Genomic DNA, 20,530 nt, shown 5'->3' with positions numbered 1-20,530 from the left:
GACACAGCAGCTTCCATTTCCATGGGTGCTGTCTGAGAGAGGAGCCATGGACACAGCAGCTTCCATTTCCATGGGTGCTGTCTGGGAGAGGAGCCATGGACACAGCAGCTTCCATTTCCATGGGTGCTGAGAGAGGAGGGCAGGGACACAGCAGCTTCCATTTCCATGGGTGCTGAGAGAGGAGGGCATGGACACAGCAGCTTCCATTTCCATAGGTGCTGAGAGAGGAGGGCAGGGACACAGCAGCTTCCATTTCCATGGGTGCTGAGAGAGGAGGGCAGGGACACAGCAGCTTCCATTTCCATGGGTGCTGTCTGAGAGAGGAGGGCATGGACACAGCAGCTTCCATTTCCATGGGTGCTGTCTGAGAGAGGAGGGCAGGGACACAGCAGCTTCCATTTCCATGGGTGCTGTCTGAGAGAGGAGCCATGGACACAGCAGCTTCCATTTCCATGGGTGCTGTCTGGGAGCTGTGCCTTGTTTTGGGAGTCAGCCATGCAGGGGTTAAGGAGGGAATGCAGACAGAGGAGTCAGGGATGTTCACCCAGCCTGAGTGCTTCCCTCCAGGGGAAGATGCTTTCTTGGCACTGCAGCAGGGGAGAGCAGCAAATAACTCCTGTTGTACCCACCTGGAACTGTGACAGTGATGTTTTAATCTTTTGAAGTGAACATGTTCCTGTGGCTGGGTAAGAATTTGCCTGTGAAGTGGCTGATTCTGTTGGTGATACATTCTTCCTTTAATTAAGTAGCTGACTTACCTTGACAATTAATTGGAGTGATGCATGATTTTTATTAGAAACCCATGACTAATTTTTTCTTGCCGTTCCTGCTATTTTATTGTTCTTGTCTCCCCTCCTCCCAAGTTCTGCTGTGTGCCAGCCGTGTCCTCCAGGCACTGGTGCAGACCAGTGTTCCCTCTTGCTTACCTGCTCCAGATAAAGTCATTGTTTTCAGGTATTTTCCACATCATCTTTCAGAAATTTTCCATTTCATCACAGTTTTGCAAATTTTTTTTTTTGTTTTTAGAGTCTGGGATTCTTTACTTAAAAAAACCCCACCAAAGCACAAACTCCTCAAAACATCACCACAACACCCCCCACTGTGTGTAATGTAGTTTGCTTCCTTTAATACCACATTTCCTACTTCATTAAAATAACTGCCAGGTTAAAAAAATCCTCCCTGCAGCCATCCCTGTGCCTGTAATCTGCTAGGAAACTCAAGTGAATTTTATATTTAATTACAACAGGCAAGATTCAAAATGGATGTGACTGAAGATATTTCTGTTAAAATGAGAGCAGCAGCTACAAGGACTCAGTTTGTCCCTTGTCCTGCTCTCCCTGGCTGAAAGGAGCTCAATCCTCTCTCTAACCTTGCAACAAATGATGTGGACTATTCTTTACGTTTTTTCCACTTAGGAAGCTTTAGTCTTTTTATAGGAAATTTGTTTCCATGGGGGAACTTAGGCATGGATGAGTGGGGAACAATGCATTGTTTGTTAAAACATTTTTTTTTGAAGGGAGTGGGCTTGAAAGGAAGGAAATGTGGTTTAGATTTAAGTTTCTTTTGAAATTTAGTCCTCTTCTTTTGCCTCATCCTCCCCACCCCCCAAAATACAAAACAGTAATCTTAACAACCAGAACTGCTTTTAACCCCCTGTGCTCTCAGAGGCGTATCCATGTCCTCAGTGGCCACACCAGGTGCCAATATTCAAATCTGAGCACCTGTTGGTTTGACCACAGCATCCCAAAAAACTTGCTTCCTTTTCAAACCAGGGTATCCCCAAATTGGCTTTTCACCACATGTCCTTAAAAGATTTGGTATAATCTGGAAAGCCAGAGGAAGTTTAAAAATCACTGTCTTGTGTATCCTTCCTTTCCCTTCCCTTCCCTCTCTGGGTTGTTCTCCATCAAGAACATGCAGTTTTTGTCTCAGCTTTTCTAATCCCTGTGTTTATTTAGTCTGTGTCTGGTGTGTGTGTGTGTATAAAGTTTAAGCCTCAGTTTATCCACGTGCCTAAACCTTGTGCTGAGTGAGGTCCTTGCATCCTCTGCTCCCTGGGCTGCTCATTCACAGGGTGGTTCTGGAAGGAAGAACCCTGTGGGGTCAGGGGGGTGCAGGCTCTGGGGGAGGAAGCTCAAGGCAGGAGTAGAGTTGAATTTTCAGTGGGCTGCCTTTAAAGCAGTGTTGGCTGGAAATGTCTCTCTGTCCCTTCCCTACAGGAGTGTGGCAGAGCTGTGTGTGACAGTCTCCTCCCGGTGCTGCTGCCATGGCTGATCCCGTCCCCGAGGAGAGCGTGTCCCACGTCCCCGAGCTGTGCTGTGAGTGTGGCCAGGCCCACCCCTTGCTGGACAATCACCTGTACAACTTCCAGGACGAGGTGGACGATGAGCTCATCTGCCACATCTGCCTGCAGCCCCTGCTGCAGCCCATGGACACGCCCTGTGGGCACACCTACTGCTTCAAGTGCCTGGAGAACTTCATGCAGGAGTACAGCTTCTGCCCCATGGACCGCAGGAAGCTCTCCTTCCAGCAGTGCCACAAGTCCAGCCTGCTGGTGAGGAACCTGCTGGATAAGCTGGTTGTGCTGTGTCCTTTCAAGGCTGAGTGCCAGCAGACCATGCAGCGCTGTGAGCTGGAGGCTCACCTGCAGAACAGGTGCATTCCCCTTTCCATCCTGCTATTGCCAGGCTGCTGTGCTGCTTAGCAGAGCCCTCTGCTCCCAGAGCAGCTCCCTAAACTGGGGCAAGGTGGGACACCAGAGAAGGCAGGGTGAGGCTGCAGAGGTGGGTGGGTGAGGACAGTGTAATTGTGTGTGTGCTCTGAGCTGCTCACCTTCAGCCTGTCTGCAGACGCTAAACCTGTCAAACACCCAGACATCTGTGGGTCCTGAACTGGGCTGCCAGCTCTGGAGTTGGTACAAACAAACAAGCTCTTCTTGTTTCCCTTGTGCAGAGAAGAAAGGCACAAAGTCAAGGCTCTGAAAGCAAGGGATTGTGCAGTGCTGCCAGTTTAATTGGTCCAATTAAGATGTGCAGTAAGTCTTTGATTCAAATAGTGCAAGTCCCTCCAAGCTGCACATTATGCACTTGCTGAAACACCTACTTATAATCCCATTATTTTCTCTCATTCTTTTGCTGAGAAAGAGAAGCAAATGAAAATTACTGTTTTTTTCTGTTCCTCCTTTGTAGGGGAAGGGAGACTTTTTGGTGCTTCCCTGCTGGCTGAGCTGTTGGCAGGCAGGACATTGTCACTTTAAAAGGAGTGCAGGTGACAGAGCTCTTGCCGTGGTGCGTGGAGAACCCTTGTTCCTACCTGGTTAATGATTTGCAGGGAGGGGAGCTAAGTGCAAGCCCTGCTGCAGGTGGAACAGAGCTTCCTTGGCAGGGTGCATTTGTCAGCAATGGGAAATGCCACGGGCTTGTTTCATTCAGCTGTGTTGTAGTTTGTTGTGGCAATGACATATTTTAAAAATAAACCAACCAGGGAGCAGGTACACTTAGGATACCTTTGCAGCTCCAGCCAGGATGGACCCTTGTGTTATCATTGTCTTCAGTCCCCGTGAGCTGAGAGCTTGTGTTAGAGCCAGGGGAGGGATGGAAGTGCTTGGGTGCCCCTTTCCCTTCAGTGAAAGTTTATAATCTCCTTTTTCTTGAGCAGCCCTTTGTCCTGGCTGCTCCAGCTGGGGCCATGGCTCGCACCAGGGCTGGGCCTTCCTCTGCTCTGCAAATCTGCCCTGCTATCAGTAAACTCCTGTCACTGTGTAATCCCTCTGGCACAGCAGTTACACAGAGGGGAGGGAGAGAGGCACCTCAAACGTTTACATTAGAGACCTGCCTGGAAACTGTATCATTCTCCTATATATTCCACAGTTCTTTGTAGCTTTCTTGGGGACAGAGTATTCTAAGATTCGAGGCTATTTTCACCTGGGCTGTGGGTGCAAGTGGATCATCAGACTGAAAAATAAGGAGGAAAAAAAACAGATAAGAAAATTGCACTGGGATTTGGGTGTTCTCTTGTTTTAAGGGAGATTTACTGATAGGAGAAGATTTAAGGAAATAAGAAGCACATAGTAACTTATTTTCTTGGGGGATTTTCCGGCCTTTGCAAATTGAATTTGTGTTTTGGTATCTTAAGAGGGACATGTGCACAAGAGGATCACTCAGCTTCTGTCATTAAGTGCAGGGTTATTTTACTGCTTGGAGAATAAATGAGCAGGAACAAACCAGAGGAAGTAATACTGGGATGAGATTCTTTAGCCAGAGTGTAAATAGTTCAGTTTAATTTGAAAAGTGACTCTGGTAAACACCCAATACTACTCATGTCTCTGAAAGTGATGCTTTTGCATTTATCACCTCCTCACCTTTTTTAGAAATACTTGTGATAAAAGAGCTGTTCTTGCTCACCCATTAGTGCTGAGACAGGCTGCTGATGTATCTGCATCCAGTTACATCCCAGTTCTGGCACCTCTGACCTCTGGGGAGCAGTCGGTGGGATCAGGGATTCAACTACTCCCATTCTGGTGGAGCCATCACCTGCATGGCCTGGGAGTGCACCAGGTCCAGGATCAGGTCTCATTCCACAACAGAAAATGCCCAATCCTCCCTTGCTGCTCTTGTGTGTAGCTGGTGTGTTAAAACAAAGCCTAATTCAAAGCTGAGCTTGAAACCTGAGCCACTTTCTTTGTATCAAGGTACAGTTCATGGTGATCTCTACAACATCAGAGCTCAGTATTTGCTTATATTTAAGAGGGATTGTTTTCTTTATGGATTGTTTGCCAGGTAAATATTTAGCAAAGGAGACTCCTGTTTCTATTACATTCTTATTTTTCAAATAATTTGCTTAATAATTTGAAAAGTGGTGAAATAACAAGCCACTGCACTTAAGCTGATACTTGTAGAAGTAGAAACTGAAGGTCAAGGTTTCTCAGTTTTATCATCTGAGGAACCAGGACTGCACTGGTGAGATCTGGAAGCAGCTTCTTCCCACAGGTTTGTCAGAGCTTTCATGTGCTGGGTCACCTGCCCAGGCAGAGACAGTCACTGACAGTCCCTGCCAATCTCTCTCCAGGTGTCCTGGGTTTAAGAAATACAAATCTGAGCTCCAGCGGAAAAGGAACCCCATTTCCAAAGGGAAGGAAGAGCTTCCTGCCAAGGGGGACACAAATACACCCAAGGATCCAGAGCTCCCAAGTGGAGGCTCCTCACTTGTGGCAGAAAGCTCTGGAGCTGCTGTGGTGTCACTGGGGACTGCAGAGCCTGGACTGGTTAATCCAGCTTTTGAGGAGACTGAAGAAGGTGAGAGTTTGGTACAGAAGTGGAATTATGTATTTACCTTTCATGATATACCAATGAGGCAATTATCTCAGAAAATTCCATTTTTAAGTGCCCCAGCACTGTCAGGCATCCCTAATGCTACTCAGCCATTAGCAGTCATCAGAGGCATCTCTTCCTTCAGCAGAAGGGAGATGCATTCACGTGCATCAGGGGTGGCAGAGTCTGCTCACAGGCACAAAACTGTACAAAACCATTTGGAGAAACCCTGTGAGACTGCAGTGAGTACTTGCAGTATTCTGTGGAGAAACAAAGGCAGTCCCTGTCAATGTGAACGTGGAGCACTTAAAGCCCTTGCAGAAGCCAGATAATTAGTAACTAGGAAGTGTTCCAGGTTCTTGTTAATCTTGTTAGGAAAGTTAAATATACAGTCAGTTTCCTGGAGTGGTCAGTACCTCCCTCCTGGTGTTTTTGTAGCATAAGTTAGGTTTTGATTAACAGGCAGCTCTGGAAGCCTTGCAGATCAAATCAGCATCTCCACTTCAGTGTAGCAGCCTTGTCTCAGCTTGGTAGGAGGCAGCAGCGTGGAGACCTCAGTGCCTTGTCTCAGAGTTAGGCTCAGCTTCAGCCCCTGTGCCTGGGACAGAGGTAACTCACAGGTCAGTTCAGTTCCCTGTTGGCCTTTTCCCAAAGCACACCTGGAGCAGGTTTTGCATCCCTGGTGTGGCACCTGCCCTTCACCCTGTGCTGGGCCTGTGTGAGTGTCCCCATGCTGGGAGGTCTCAGCCCACTTGCTTACAGCAACTTTCATCTTCAAAGTGCAGCCTTGCTTCATCTCCATGCTGTGAAACACCAAACATTCCTCCTGGTCTGCAGGGGGGATGGGAAAAGGGGAGCAAAGGAAATTAGAGGAAGGAAGTTGCAGAGCAGTAATTACAGCTGGGTAGTCCCTTTCCCTCATGGGCATCATGGAAACTGGAATTTATTATGTGTGTGCTTCTAGCAGGCCAGCTATCACAGGAGAAAAACAAATCTCTAAATATAGCCAAACCATACCGAATGCCTTTTAATAAATCCCAAGCAACAACAATAAAGAGTTTGAATTCACCAAAAGCTAGGAGAAAATGGGAAAAATTCTGGAGAAACTTTAAAGAAACAGAGGGATTCTAAGCTTTTTATGTGACCTTAGGTCTCCTAATAGCTGCTTTCCCTCCAGATGTTCCAGAGTGAACACAACCTGAATCTTGGGGTGCTGTGAAAAGGATATTTCTCTTAATGTGTTGTTTTTTCTCTTCAATTTCCACAACCAGACCTTCCTCAGAGAAGCAGTCTTGTGGCTGAAACTACCACCATCGAAATCCACCGGGAAGACCCAGAGGAAGAGCTGGGGATGAGGATAGTTGGGGGTAAGGACACCCCCCTGGGGAACATCGTTGTTCAGGAAGTGCTGAGGGACTCTGTGATTGCTGCTGATGGAAGAATTGCTCCTGGAGACCACATCCTTGAGGTAGGGAAACCCCCCTGGTGGCCCCATTGCTTCCCTTGGCTGGGGGAGGAGAGAGCCTGGAAAAACTGGGAGATCTCTGCAGCTGAGGGTTTTAGAGCACTGCTCAGACCTCTGTGTCAGCAGCACTGTGTGTCTGCTGGGGCTCAGGAGCACTGCTGGCATTCCTTCCAGTCAGACTCATATTTCTCTTGCATATTTGACAGCTTTTTGAAATGTAGGCCGTTTTGGACAAAGTAAAAGATTGCTCCCTGATAAATTTCACACAGCAGCCCCATTTCTCTGCTCTAGTTAGGAAGTCTCATAATTGCTTGCTGCACTGTGTTGCTTAAGCTGCATATTCTCTGTGGGCAGGTCCAGGGTGAGAGCTGCTGACTGGCAGTGAGTGTCAGCTCCAGAATGAGTAAATGCAGAGCTCCAGCCCCAGCCTGACCCACAGCCAGGGCACTGCCCACACTGGCAGGGCTGTGTGGCCCTGGGTGACCCAGGTGACACCTTGTACACATGGTGACAGCTGTTAGCACCTCCAGCCATGGCTGCCCAGTCATCTGCCAAGCCATAAATCCCCATTGTCCCATGGGATTGGGCATCAGGAAGGGCTGGCAGCTCCCACCCAAGTGGCTGATGAGATCTCTGAGTTGGTTTCTCAGGCAGACCAATGGAGTGACTCCTGTTGTACCCAGTTGGATTGTCCATGCCTCAGTCTCAGCAAATAGGGCAGGACCCACATTTAGGAGCACTATTGACATCCTAAAAGACTGCACAGACTCTGATGTGACAACAGGAAAGGCAAAACGTTGCCTTCTCAGAGTCACCCTGGTAATTGCATAATTAAGTGGATGATTCCAGAAGCTTGTAGACTATGGACCACTCAAAAGTGGAGATTTGTGTCTTCTCCAAGCCTGTAGTGAATGCTGGAAATTAAGGCAAAGCAGATCTGCATTTACATGGCATGGAAGGAATGACTGAACATTTTTAGGTTTGTTAGCTGTGTGGGTTGTCCTGTCTTGTTCCTGTCCTCAGTTGTTCACCAATTACAGTCTAATTCCATTAGCTTTTTTCATTCTTTTTTAGAAAACTTTGCTCCCTAATCAGAGTCCCAGATTGCACAGGGAGTTTTCCATCCTGCCCCAGCCTGGCCATGCCCCACACTGTGGACAGCCCCTAATTAATGTGGGCTCTGATTAGTGAGTGCTTTGTTTGTCTTTGTAGGTGAATGGCGTCAACATCAGCAGCGTGACTCACTGCCAGGCTGTCTCCTTCCTGCGCCACCCAGGGCCTGTTCTGCACCTCATGGTCCTGCAGGAGAAGGGCTTTTCCAACAGGACTGCCCAGCAGGATTGCAGTTCCAGCAGCAGGGAAGTGATCCACGTCACCTTGGTGAAGAGAGACCGATCCGAGCCCCTGGGAATCAAACTGATCAGGAAGACGGACGAGGCAGGGATTTTTATTCTGGATCTCTTAGAGGGGGGCTTGGCAGCCAAGAATGGGAAGCTGAGTCGGAATGACAGAGTCCTTTCAATAAATGGGCAGGATTTGAGGCAAGGAACTCCTGAGGCTGCTGCCCAGATCATCCAGGTGAGTTCAGACATGGAAATGGCTGTGAGTGGCTGCTGGCAGGGCTCCTGTTCTCAGCCAGGGCTAGCAGAACACACCAGGACAGGCTGCATTCCCCCAAATCTCTGTCATGGAAAGTGACTCCCCTCTGGATGTGTGGGCAGCACCACTTCCAAATGCAGATAAACACCAAGAGTGGGAATCTGTGGTGAGTCAGCCGTGACAGGTCTGAGGGGAAGCAGTGCCTCATGGCACAGGAGTTCACCTGAGGAGAGTGCAGCTCCTGTGTGGTGTTTGCAGCCTCTCACTCAGCCTTGCACAGGAAATGTTGGGATGCACAGGGTGGATTCATGCAGCAGATGGGGGGGGATCAGGGCAGCCTCTTGTGCTTCCAACAGTCACACTGAAGGTGCTGGCTGGGAGATGGGATGGGCTGGCAGCACAGACAGAGCCCTTTGGACTGATTTGAAGCCCTTTCTCCCCATTTTATCTGTATTTGTGAAGAGAGACTGGAAAACATGGGGCACCTCAGGGTAAAAGCATTCCAAGGTACTGAATGGGTAGAAGAGGGGTGGTCTTTCCCTGTGGAATGTGCTCCTGTTGCAGCATGCCAGAGGTTTTGGTGGAAGGAGTGGGCAAGGAATTCTAGTTAAAGGATTAAGGACTGCTGCATGTGCAGCAGATATCACCCAGATCAGTTTAAATTCTTTATCTCCCCAGGCGAGTGCCTCCAGTTTGTGTTTTTATCTACAGATCCTGACACAATGCTCCTCATCCCATTCTGTTTATATCCCAGAAAGGATGTGAGGTCAGCAGGAGGGAGAGGCAGCTCTCCTCACAGTTATCAGAGGAGCACAGTGCCATGGGAGAAAGAGCACAGTTCCAGCACTGAGCTCCTTTTCCATGTTGTGCTTCTGTTCTGGGGCCTCTTAGAATTTGTTTGCATCCCACAAGTGCTGCTGCATTCCTGTTGCAATGTGCACACACAACTCCCATATGAGGAACTCTTTTGATCCCACTGGAACCAGCAACCAAAGTCCCAGAACTGGCTTCATGAGGTTTGGGGGTTGAATCTCTTTGGAAGTGACATCTGTGTAAAACTGTGACAGTTTCCAAACATGATTTGTTCCTCTGAGGAATAATTGAAATCCTTGCTTAAATGTAATTTAAAAAATCCCTTTTCCAAGGCCAGGGAATTCTCTCTGGCACCAGGGCAGCAGGGTCCTGTGGCAAGGAGTGAGAGCAGGAGCTGCATTTCTGCCATGCAGGGCAGGAAACAGCCGAGTGAGCACTGGGCCCTCCCCAGTGAGTCCCTCACAATGAGGTTCTGTCAGGTGATCTGAAGGAACAAACCCAGTGAGGGCAGCAGGAACAATGGGAGCACTTCCCCTGCAGCCCTGCCAAGGCCAGACAAGCAGCTGGTGAAGTGTTTAACCAGAGGTACCCTGGGGAAAAAATGGATGGGAGATGGTGAACAATAGATGGACAAAGCTGGGAGGGAAAGAGCTTTAACAACTTCCTGTGCAATAAAAGCATCCAGTGCTTGTCGTGGTCACTGTGTGGAGCAGCCAGGGTTCCAGCTCTGGTCTGTGTGGCACAACACAAGATGCTATTTTAGTTGTTTGTAGCAAAGTGCAGGAATTAATCATCCACCTTCTCTTGTTTGGCATTTGTGGGGGAGGGAGGCACGAGTGAAGCCTGTCTCTACTCCTGTTCCTTCTGACTCATGTTTGCTAACTCCCTTTTTCTTTTTCCAATCACATTCCCTGGCTCATCACAAAAGACTTTCCATCACATTGAGGACCTGGTGGGGAGCCTCTGTAGGAACTGATGCCAGCCCTTCTCTCTCCCCAAGGCAATGAGGGCTGTCCCTCATTTCTAACCCATTTCTCTGTCTTTTTAATTTCCACTCCTCGTTTCTCTGGGCAGACCACGGAATCCAGAGTGAACTTTGTGATCCTGAGGCAGTCTGGGCTGCAGCTGGGGGAGCCAGGGGAGGATGGCAGCACCTCCAACAGCAGCAGCAGCAGCAGCAGCAATGGGGGCAGCCCTGTGCACCACCGGAGGCGACCAGACCAGAGCCACTACAGGAGAAAATCCACCTACCAGAAGGTGGGGCTGGGAAATGAGGCCAAGGTGCTGCTTGTTCCTGGTTTAACAAATGCATTGTGTTGTTCTGGGATGGTGTTTTGTCACAGAAGGCTGATCAGCAGCTCCATTTCTGCTTGGGCAGGTTTGGGGCTTTTGCTACTGAAAAACTGCTATAACATCTATAGGGAAACTAATTTGAAGGGGAAAAGGTGACAAAATTCTTCAGTGTTGATGCAGAGCTGGTGTTTAGTCATTTGAAAGGGCAGTAAGGAATTTGCCATCCATGAGATACGTTGGGATTTGCTTCTTGACATCCCTCGAGCCTGCACACTGAGGGTGCTGCAGTGACACCCAGCTGAGCTGCTGTGGGGCCAGAGCCCTTTATGGTCCAGGAGAAGAATCCCCAGGTGGCCCCGTGGTGCTGCTGTGACTGCAGAGGGGCTCTGCCACCCCTGGGGGCACAACAAACAGCAGCAGCAATGAACCCAGAGATAACCTGTGTGCAGAACTTCCATCTGAGTGACAAACCTGCTGCAGCTGCTCAGAGTGCTGTGTTTCAGTGTCCCTGGAGCTCAGGGAGTTCCTGCCCTGTGTGGCTGGAGTGTTGTTCCTGCATTTAAATCCCTGAGTAGCATTTACACCCTGTTGTACAGCCTGTGCTCTAATGTGTGCCTTCACTGCAGCCTAGACATTCAATCAGGGAGAGCTTCACTGCTTGGCATGAGCAGCCCTGTATGAGCTCATGGCTTCTTCCTCAGTGCAAAATTCCCCTCCTCAGAGGGAGCATCTCCCTGCAGCAAATGGATTTGGGATCATTAGGACAGCACTGAGAGTTCACCTTAGAAATGCTGCTCTGTTTTCCCACCCACAGCAGGGACATGGGAAGCTGACTTTGCCCTCCAGCAACATTGCTGGAATGCTCTGGATGATGGAGACAAATGGTGCTGTCTTCCAGAGCTGGGCTTCTCCTGTTAAATGAAGTGCATTTTGTGCTGTCATTGCTTTGTAGGATTTGCCTCAGGGATATGTAAGTCATGAGAAGACAGTTGCAATAAAAAAGGAGCCAAAGGAATCTTTGGGAATCACAATTGGAGGTGGAAGGGATAACAAGAACAAGCTCCCTATCTATGTGACCAGTGTGCAGCCCATTGGATGCCTCTTCAGGGATGGCAGAATCAAGAGAGGTAAGGGAGGCTCAGAGCCTTTCTCCTTTAGGAACTGTGGGGTATTTTCAAAGGAATCTGGACTTGGACCCTGACAGAGGCTGGAAAAGGGCTCCCATGACACCTTGAGGCTGAAGTGGGCTCCATAGCCCAAGGTCTGTAACAATCCCATTTTATTTCATCAACAGGGGATGTCCTTCTGAGCATCAATGGCATCGATTTGACTCACCTGAACTACTATGAAGCTGTCTCAGCTCTGAAATCCAATGCAGCTTCCCACTCAGTCACACTGAAAGCCTTGGAAATCCTGTCCCTGAACTCCCCAGAGCCAGCCCTGGACATCAGGGAGCAGGGGTTCAGCTGGTCTCCCCTCTGGATCACATGGCTTGGATTGCCCAGGTATGTGTGTCAGGGACTGGATGGAGAGCTGGTAATTACAGGGTTGACTTTCACTCAAACACTAGAAATTAATTACTTTGTTGATGAACTTGGCAGCATTCCTGGTATTCCCATTTAGCTGAAAGGCAGTGGAAAGCCTCATTTGCCAATGAGATCATAGAATAATGAGTACATAAGGAAATTCCACTGTTTTTCTGGAGTGACATCATTCCCACACTCCTGTTGGACAGTAACCATGCTTTAGAGGCCCTGAAAGCCCCTTTTTAAAGAGAAGTAGTCAATGTTAGATACAGTCCTTGCTAAAGTACTGACTGAAATCCCTCTGGGGCTCTTTCTGCATCCCCTAAATGAGCCAAGAGACACCTGGGCTGTCTGGGAGTTTCTAATCTGATCATCTCACTTAGGGGCAGACATTCTTTCAGTCTAACTCTTCTTGGCTGTTGTAACTGTGTCATCTTCAGCATGAAGCAGAAATGATTCTGCACAGTTGAGTTTTCCTGCTGCCAAGCTTTACAGCACAGGTTTGAACCTGGTAAGTTCCAAGAGAAGTTTGAATTTCCCTCTCCTTCCTGGAGGGGGGAACCTCTGGCTCCCTCCCTTTAGCAGTTACATCAAAACACTGTGAAAAGCAGAGTCAGTTGTCATCCCAGCTGACTGCAGGAGCATCTGCAGGTGGAACAGAAAGCCAAACCTGCTGTGGGAAGCTTGGATCATTTACAGCCTGGTTCTTTGAGACACCTAAGGAAGAACCACTCACAAAGCCTCTGTTGTGTTACTCAGCAGCCTGGAAAGAAACGTTCAACAAACCAGCCCAAGGAAAGGGAGCTTTTGTGTCTCCTGTACCTGACCTGTGCTCACACCTCCTCCCACCCCCTCTGCTGCCCCAGGCATTGGCCTGGCTGCTCCAGGCAGGTCTGGTGTGAGCTGGCCCTGAGCTGCACCTGGAGAGCCCAAAGCAGGGCACAAACCCTCAGCTGCTGCTGCAGTGAACTACAGCAAGGCAAAGCCTGCCTGGGCTTCTTTCCTTCCTTTGCCAGTTTTTCTGGCTGTCAGGTGACTTGCAGCCTCCCCATGCTCTGTGCAGGGACTGGAGTCTTCTCTGTCCCTGGGTCTCCTGCCTTCATTTCAGGGCTGTCCTGACATCACCTGCATTTCATGCATTGCTGGGAACTCCTTTGCTGCTGCTATTGATGTTCTCCCTTCTTTTGACTCCTGAAGCAAGAAGTGATTCCAGATTCTTTTACTCCAGCCTGAATTCTGCCCTTGGAATGTGTCTGCAGTTCTGGCTGTGAGGGTTGGTAGGGGGCACACAGCAAGGTTACTTATAGGTTATAACAGCAAGGTTATTTCACTTTGGGATCTGACAGAACCTTCCTCCTGTTTCCAGCACTAGAAAGGGCTGGAATTCCTGTGCTTCCTCCCTGCCTCTCCCACCTGCTCCCAGTGAGGCCTGGTGGCCTCTGGCTGGTCACCCACATGGTGTTTGTCACCTGGGCATGTTCAGGGTGCTCTGGCACCTCAGGGAGGTGCAGCTGCAGTGAGATCCCAGTGCCATCACTGCTGTGGGGTGGTTCCATTGCAGAGAGCTCCTGTCCCACCCGCACTGGTTTCCTTTGCACAGGAGCAAACCCCCAGAGCTGCAGGGGAATGCCCATTGCCCTGTGGCCCTGACAGACCCCGTGTGCACCACACTGGCACAGAAACCCCCAGAAGTGTGCCCAGACTGGAGCCAGCACCAGCTGTTCCACTGGCATCTGCTCCTGGTGGCTGCCCTGGCCCCAGTGTTGGTGTGTCCTGCAGGGTGAAAGCTCAAAGCTAATTGCATGTGCAGTTTTGGGTTTGTTCAGCTTTTTTTCCCTCAGTTATTCCTCTGCTCCAGCAGAAATATCCCTTTCCTTTTAGAGGAGTGTATTTGTTTCTAGTTTGAACCCAGACTTGCTGCTGAAAGGGGTGAGTTGAAACGAGTGCTCAGGGCTAGGGAAGTGAATTTGGTCCTTGCAACACTTGAGCCCACAGTGTTTCATTCAGGCTTTGATTCTTGTACCTGTGATTTCTGTTTCTGTCAAACAGAAACCTTGGTTTCTTCCTAGCATTGTGTTAAATGCACACCAGTCACTGCCAGTATAAAATACCATCTCAAAAGCTGGTTTGGACTGGGCCCGTGCTCTAATCCAGCACACCCTGGATCCCAAAGGTACCAGAAAACAAAAATTTAGCTTGATTATCTTTTCTCTCTAAAACCTTTGTTTCTTGAAAGCACAGTGCACTGTGTGGCTCCTGGAGAAGCATTTTCCTGCCTCCCTCTTCCCTGGGCTTTATGTGACTCCAGCCTGACTCTTCCCACAGGAACCATGTGGAGCTCCCAGTCCCACCCCTGCAGCTCAGAACTGCCAGCTCAGCAGCGTGCTTGGCACCGTGCACCCTGCACCTCGACCTTCCCTAAACTCTCCAATTCTTTTCCCACAGTCATTTTTGATTGTGGTAAATTAAAGTTTTTCTTCCTAGAACCCCTTTTTAATATGGAAAACGGATTCCTAGCAAACAGCCCTTTCCAGCTCCTGGAGGAACGTGCCTGATGTTTGTATTTATGCTCTGTGCTGACGTAGCCACTGTTGCTCTCGGGGCTATTCATTTGCAAAAGCTGCCACAGCCATGGCTCAGAGCTGTGTTTTTGCACTTGTGTGGTACCGGTGGAAGGAAAGCACGGAGGAATCAGTAAGCTCCAGCTGGGTCTCCTGGTGTTTATGTGTGAAAAACTCCTACAAAAGTAAATTACAGTTTGAAAGTAGATAATTGGATCTTTCTCCTGGTGAGAATTTAACTGGGAAGGCTTTTGAAATCTGAAACTCCTCAGCAAAGTGCTCAAGCAAAGCCCTTGAGGCAAAAACGTTTATTAGGAAAAGTTTAGCTGCTGGAATAGCTCAGCGGGTGATGATGAGCAGCAGTTTCACAGCTCGGGTGCCAGGACCCGGCCTGAGCTGGAGGCAGCCTGGGAGCCCAGGAGAGCTCCTGCCACACCCTGTGTCCCCTCCTGGGGCTCTGTGCCACCAGCCCAGGCAGTGCCCCGGCCCCCGAGGACACAAACCTCAGCGGCTGGAATGCAGAGCCAGGAGCTCTCACCGAGGAGCCCAACAGCAGAATGGACAGCCTGGATCCTGCAGGAATGGACAGCCTGGATCCTGCAGGAAAACCCTCCCTGCTCTCCCCTGGCAGCTGCTGCACCTCACATCTGCTGCCAGTGATGCTGAAAGCCTCCCTTGTGCCAGTGCAGTGCACAGAGGGGATAAAATCCCTCTCTTGTGGCAGTGCAGTGCACAGAGGGGATAAAATCCCTCCCTTGTGGCAGTGCAGTGCACAGAGGGGATAAAATCCCTCCCTTGTGCCAGTGCAGTGCACAGAGAGGATAAAATCCCTCCCTTGTGCCAGTGCAGTGCACAGAGAGGATAAAATCCCTCTCTTGTGGCAGTGCAGTGCACAGAGGGGATAAAATCCCTCCCTTGTGCCAATGCAGTGCACAGAGGGGATAAAATCCCTCCCTTGTGCCAGTGCAGTGCACAGAGGGGATAAAATTCCCTCCACTCTCATCACCTGCATGGGTGTAGCTGCTGCTCACTGTTCATTTGGGTTTGTCTCTGGTGCTGAGGGTGTTCATTAGCAGAATTCATGAAGTTATTCAGGAGTCTTGCAGACCCCAAACCCCTTTAGAGCTGGCTGATTTCCTCTTAGCTCTTAAACCAATACTCTGCAAAGATTTCTAAAGGCCTGGGATCGTCCCATTTGAGAATTAACCCTCAGGCACGCCTTGCAAAGGAGTGTCCCAAATCCTAAAACCCAGGAAAATGAGGCTGTTCATAGCTGTGCTTTCAATGAGGGAAAACAAATTCCTCCTCAGGCAATTTTCCTCAGAACCTCTCTGTTTTTGACACAGCTACCTTCACTTCTGTCAAGATATTGTCCTCAGTAAAGGAAACCTGGAAAGTTGGGGCTTTAGCATCGTGGGAGGCTTTGAGGAAAGCAAAGGAAACCAACCCTTCTTCATCAAAACCATCGTGCCAGGCACTCCCGCGTTCCGGGACAGGAAACTCAAGTAGGTGTGAGGGACCCGGGAACCGTCCCCACCCCAGGGCTGGGGGGTTCCAGGCTCTGAGCCTTGGAAGAGCTCAGCTCCAGTCAATGACCCTGCACAGTTTGAAAGTTTCTATTGTTGCCACGCTTGTAACAAACGTGGCCTGCGTTAAGCAGTTTTGGTTTCTCCATAAAGGTGCAAGGAAAAGGAATTTTCAGCCCTTTAAAACCTAACTGTGAAGGGTTTAATTTAGTAATTAGGTAAAAGTAAAAAGGGGATGTTTGAGATGAATCTTGGAGGTTCCAGCCTATAAAACCTCTTGGATTAGGAAAAGTATCCCCAGAGAAGCAGCAAAAGCTCTCCTGTGCAGGAACCTTAACCCGAGCTTTGCTGGGGTGGGTGTTGGTGAGAGATCCCAGGGGAGGAGCAGGGTGGGGCTGCCAGGGACAGAGGGAGGGGACACAGCCGGGCGCAGGGAGCTGGGCTTTGCTCCAGAGCTGAGGGGGGAGCCCTGGGCTCAGCCTGGTGGAGTGGGGACAGGGCTGTGGGGGCTCAGCCCTTGCACCCCAGAAGGGGCTGGGTGTGCCAGAGGGGGCAGGGCCCTCTCCCAGCTCCGGTGGTGGCAGTTCAGGAGCTGCAGGACTGACCTGGGCCAGCAGGCTTTGACCAGCACAGCTCCTCCCCTGCTGCCTGACCCTCACTGCTGTCACCCAGGCATCAACAGTGTTCTCCTTTTCCCTGCCCTATGGCTCAAGGGAAATGTTCTCTCAAGGAGGAGTTGATGGTTTGGCTCAGGGTTGGTACTGACCCCAGTCCTCACTGGATGCTGTCTCTGGGCAGGTGTGGAGATGAAATCGTGGCAGTGAATGGAGTGCCAGCAATAGGAATGAGCAACTCAGAATTAATCCCAATGCTGAAGGAGCAGAGGAACAAAGTCACCCTGACCGTGGTGTCCTGGCCAGGGAGCCTGGTGTGACAGCTCCAGCAAAGCCCCAACACTTCAGGTATCCAACAGCAGCTGGGCAGCAGCCAGGCCACAGCTGCAGGAAACAGGGACTGCCCCACTGCATTGCCATGGAAAACTCGTTGCTTCCTTTCTATGGAAAACATTTTACCAACAAATCTGGATGCTGAATTCAAAGTAAGGGTTAACCCAAGAGTTGTTGAGCTGCTCAGGCTCATGAAAGCTCCTTAGGATTGGTGGAGCACAGAAAGCTCTTCCCAGTGTTTCTCCACAACCTGCCCTGGAGGCTGCTGAGGCTTGCCTTGATTTTAGGGCTCTGCTTTCCCTTGAGTATTTGAACAGGTTAAAACAGAGGCTTCTAGAAGCAGCTACTGGATCTGTAAGGATGGGGACCCGATTTAGGCATTTCTATCAGGATTTCCCAGTCCTCATTTTTAGGTGTCAGTAACCCAAGGGATGATTCAACTCATGAAAAGCCCACAGTAGCTCAGAGCTGCTGGGGCAGCCTGGTGGAGCTTTGTTACCTGCAGGAGGGTCCTGGCACAGATCCCAGTTCAGGATCCTGCCAACTCCACTGACTGACTGCAAAGGGACAATTTCAACAACTTAAAGAACCACTCTCAAAGGCATCAGCAAGAGGGGTTTCATTGAAATATGATGTTGCAAAATGTCACTTTATCGAAGGTCAAGGGTAAGATTCACTTATTGCACACGGGTTTCCCTGGTTTCAGGATTGATAAAAGCAGCTTTTCCCAGAAGGGAACGGGCTGGTGTCAGACAGCTCTGGCCCAGCCTGATGCCTGTCTTATTTTTATGTTGCCAGTGCTGAAGGGCAGAGTTCAGGCAGGGGCAGAAGCACCTGTACTGCCAGGTGAGATTTCTCCTGCAGTTCCCTTCATGTCCCTCTTGCAGCTGGAGCAAAAAATCAACTTATGGGATCAGGGGAAGCTCAATGGATCTTGGCTGCAGGAAAAGTCACCTCCAGAAGGAGACTGTGCCCAGCCTGGCTTCAGTTCAAACCCACTGTGCAGGTAAAACTTACAGTTGAAGAACTGAAGCCCAGGCAGGGTGCTTTGACCTCTGACACTGTGAAAGTTCCTACCTGCAAACTCCACCTGAAGCAATTCCCTTTTCTAGCAGTTTAATGAGCAATAGAGATGATGGGTTTTTCTCAAACCAGCTTGCACTGAGAGATCTTTGCTCCTGTGCTGCACCTTTTGCAGGAGCAGCTTTGTAAGAATCCAAGGAGTCTGTCCCCTGTCCAAATGCTGCCTGGAATGAATGTTTAATTCATTGGAATGAATGTTTAATTCCTTGTAGCAGCCCTGCAGGGAAGAGCCCAGGCCTGGCTGAAGCTTCTCCTGGGCTGGCAATTTGTCATTTGCTGTCCCTGGGCCTTGTTCACACGCGGTGACTTCACCTCCTCTGCTGGGAGCTGCAGGCAGGGACAGCAGGGCCTGTCCCAGAGCCCAGGACACTGCAGGACCCTCAGCTCACCCTGTTCCAGAGCCCAGGACACTGCAGGACCCTCAGCTCCATGCTGGCAGCAGCCCAGGACACTGCAGGACCCTCAGCTCACCCTGTCCCAGAGCCCAGGACACTGCAGGACCCTCAGCTCACCCTGTCCCCGAGCCCAGGACACTGCAGGACCCTCAGCTCACCCTGTCCCAGAGCCCAGGACACTGCAGGACCCTCAGCTCACCCTGGCAGCAGTCCAGGACACTGCAGGACCCTCAGCTCATGGTGCCAGCAGCCCAGGACACTGCAGGACCCTCAGCTCACCCTGTCCCAGAGCCCAGGACACTGCAGGACCCTCAGCTCACCCTGGCAGCAGCCCAGGACACTGCAGGACCCTCAGCTCATGGTGCCAGCAGCCCAGGACACTGCAGGACCCTCAGCTCACCCTGTCCCAGAGCCCAGGACACTGCAGGACCCTCAGCTCACCCTGTCCCCAAGCCCAGGACACTGCAGGACCCTCAGCTCATGGTGCCAGCAGCCCAGGACACTGCAGGACCCTGAGCTCATGGTGCCAGCAGCCCAGGACACTGCAGGACCCTGAGCTCACCCTGTCCCCAAGCCCAGGACACTGCAGGACCCTCAGCTCATGGTGCCAGCAGCCCAGGACACTGCAGGACCCTCAGCTCACCCTGTCCCCAAGCCCAGGACACTGCAGGACCCTCAGCTCACCCTGTCCCCGAGCCCAGGACACTGCAGGACCCTCAGCTCATGGTGCCAGCAGCCCAGGACACTGCAGGACCCTGAGCTCACCCTGTCCCAGAGCCCAGGACACTGCAGGACCCTCAGCTCACCCTGTCCCCAAGCCCAGGACACTGCAGGACCCTCAGCTCATGGTGCCAGCAGCCCAGGACACTGCAGGACCCTCAGCTCACCCTGGCAGCAGCCCTGGCTGGGCTGAGAACACCTCTGGGCACTCTGGCAGCACAGCTGGGGCTACCTGGCCTCCAGGGCTGTTGTTCTACTGGGCAATGCTGAGAGCAGAATAATCCACAAAGGAAACTCATCACTGACCTCGCTGGGACACAAAAACATGAAGCAATTTTTTATCTCTTTCCAATCAATGTGCAGAATCTGTGCCTGGAACAGTGAACACTGATGTGGACAGAGAGGGTGGTTCCCACTGCCTGCCCCAAAGGTGGGGAAGGGGCAGCAGGGAGGAGCTGCTGGGCTGGCAGTGGAGGGAGGAGGAGGCTGCAGAACCATTTTTACTCCATCTCCTTTCAAGGTGCCTTCAACTTCACCAAAATGTCCTCATAATTTAAATTTTGTTTCCAAAAATCAGCTTGTTAATAGATGTTGAGTTTGTTTTGATGCTTTTATAAATTATTGTAATATTGCTGAAAAATATGCATTAGGTGTGGTTTTTACTCTTTCTTTCCATGTAGTAACTAATGCCCCCAGAACAGCTCACTCAGCAAGACTGCTGCAAAAAGTGACCCTGTGGCAGGAAACAGTGTCATTGTCTTTGCTTCTCCCAGGAAAGGAGCTGGACTCTCCTGAAATACACTGTGGCTGGGAAAAATCCCTCAACAACAGAAAACCCCACATCCCAACACCGCTGAACCTGCAGCAGCTTCCTGCTGCTGAGTACAGATTATTTCCAACACCCCACCTGTACATTTCCCTGATAGTAAAGGCACTTTACCTCTATTTAATGAAAAGAAACCAATTTAAAACTACTTACCTCAAATCCACAGCTGCTCCTGGCCCCAAAAACCTCCCCATTTGTGAATATTCTGTGACCTGGTCCAGCCCATTGCAATACCACAGGAGGAGGGGCAGCCCTGACTGACTCCATGCTGGATTCCCCATGCCAGTCCCCCAGCCCCACCGGGTGCAGACTGGCTGTGATCACCAATAACTCTGCAGGAGCTCAGGCAGTGGCTGTGGAACAGCCCTGGCACCCCTGGAGAGGCACCAGGGACATGCAAAGGGGGCACAAATGTCCTTGTGTGGGGCCAGCCCCCTCCCCTGGGTGCAGCATTGCAGGGGAGCAGG

General features: G+C 50.5%; 1 protein-coding gene across 1 annotated transcript; it reads left to right on the top strand.

Annotated features, from left to right (window-relative positions):
* The first annotated feature begins 2,266 nt into the window (after positions 1–2,266).
* On the top strand, positions 2,267–19,877 carry LOC136562418 (ligand of Numb protein X 2-like). The gene is made up of 9 exons (XM_066559229.1): positions 2,267–2,655; positions 5,068–5,294; positions 6,581–6,777; positions 7,987–8,352; positions 10,261–10,443; positions 11,432–11,606; positions 11,774–11,984; positions 15,913–16,071; positions 16,891–19,877. The coding sequence occupies exons 1-9, from the start codon at positions 2,267–2,269 to the stop codon at positions 17,024–17,026; spliced, it is 2,043 nt and encodes a 680-aa protein (XP_066415326.1). The 3' UTR covers positions 17,027–19,877.
* Positions 19,878–20,530: the final 653 nt, after the last annotated feature.

The sequence above is a fragment of the Molothrus aeneus genome, chromosome 14 (genome assembly GCF_037042795.1).
Source record: "Molothrus aeneus isolate 106 chromosome 14, BPBGC_Maene_1.0, whole genome shotgun sequence".
NCBI lineage: Eukaryota > Metazoa > Chordata > Aves > Passeriformes > Icteridae > Molothrus > Molothrus aeneus.
Note: the sequence above shows the minus strand (reverse complement) of the source record. Positions and strands in the feature narration are given on the sequence as shown.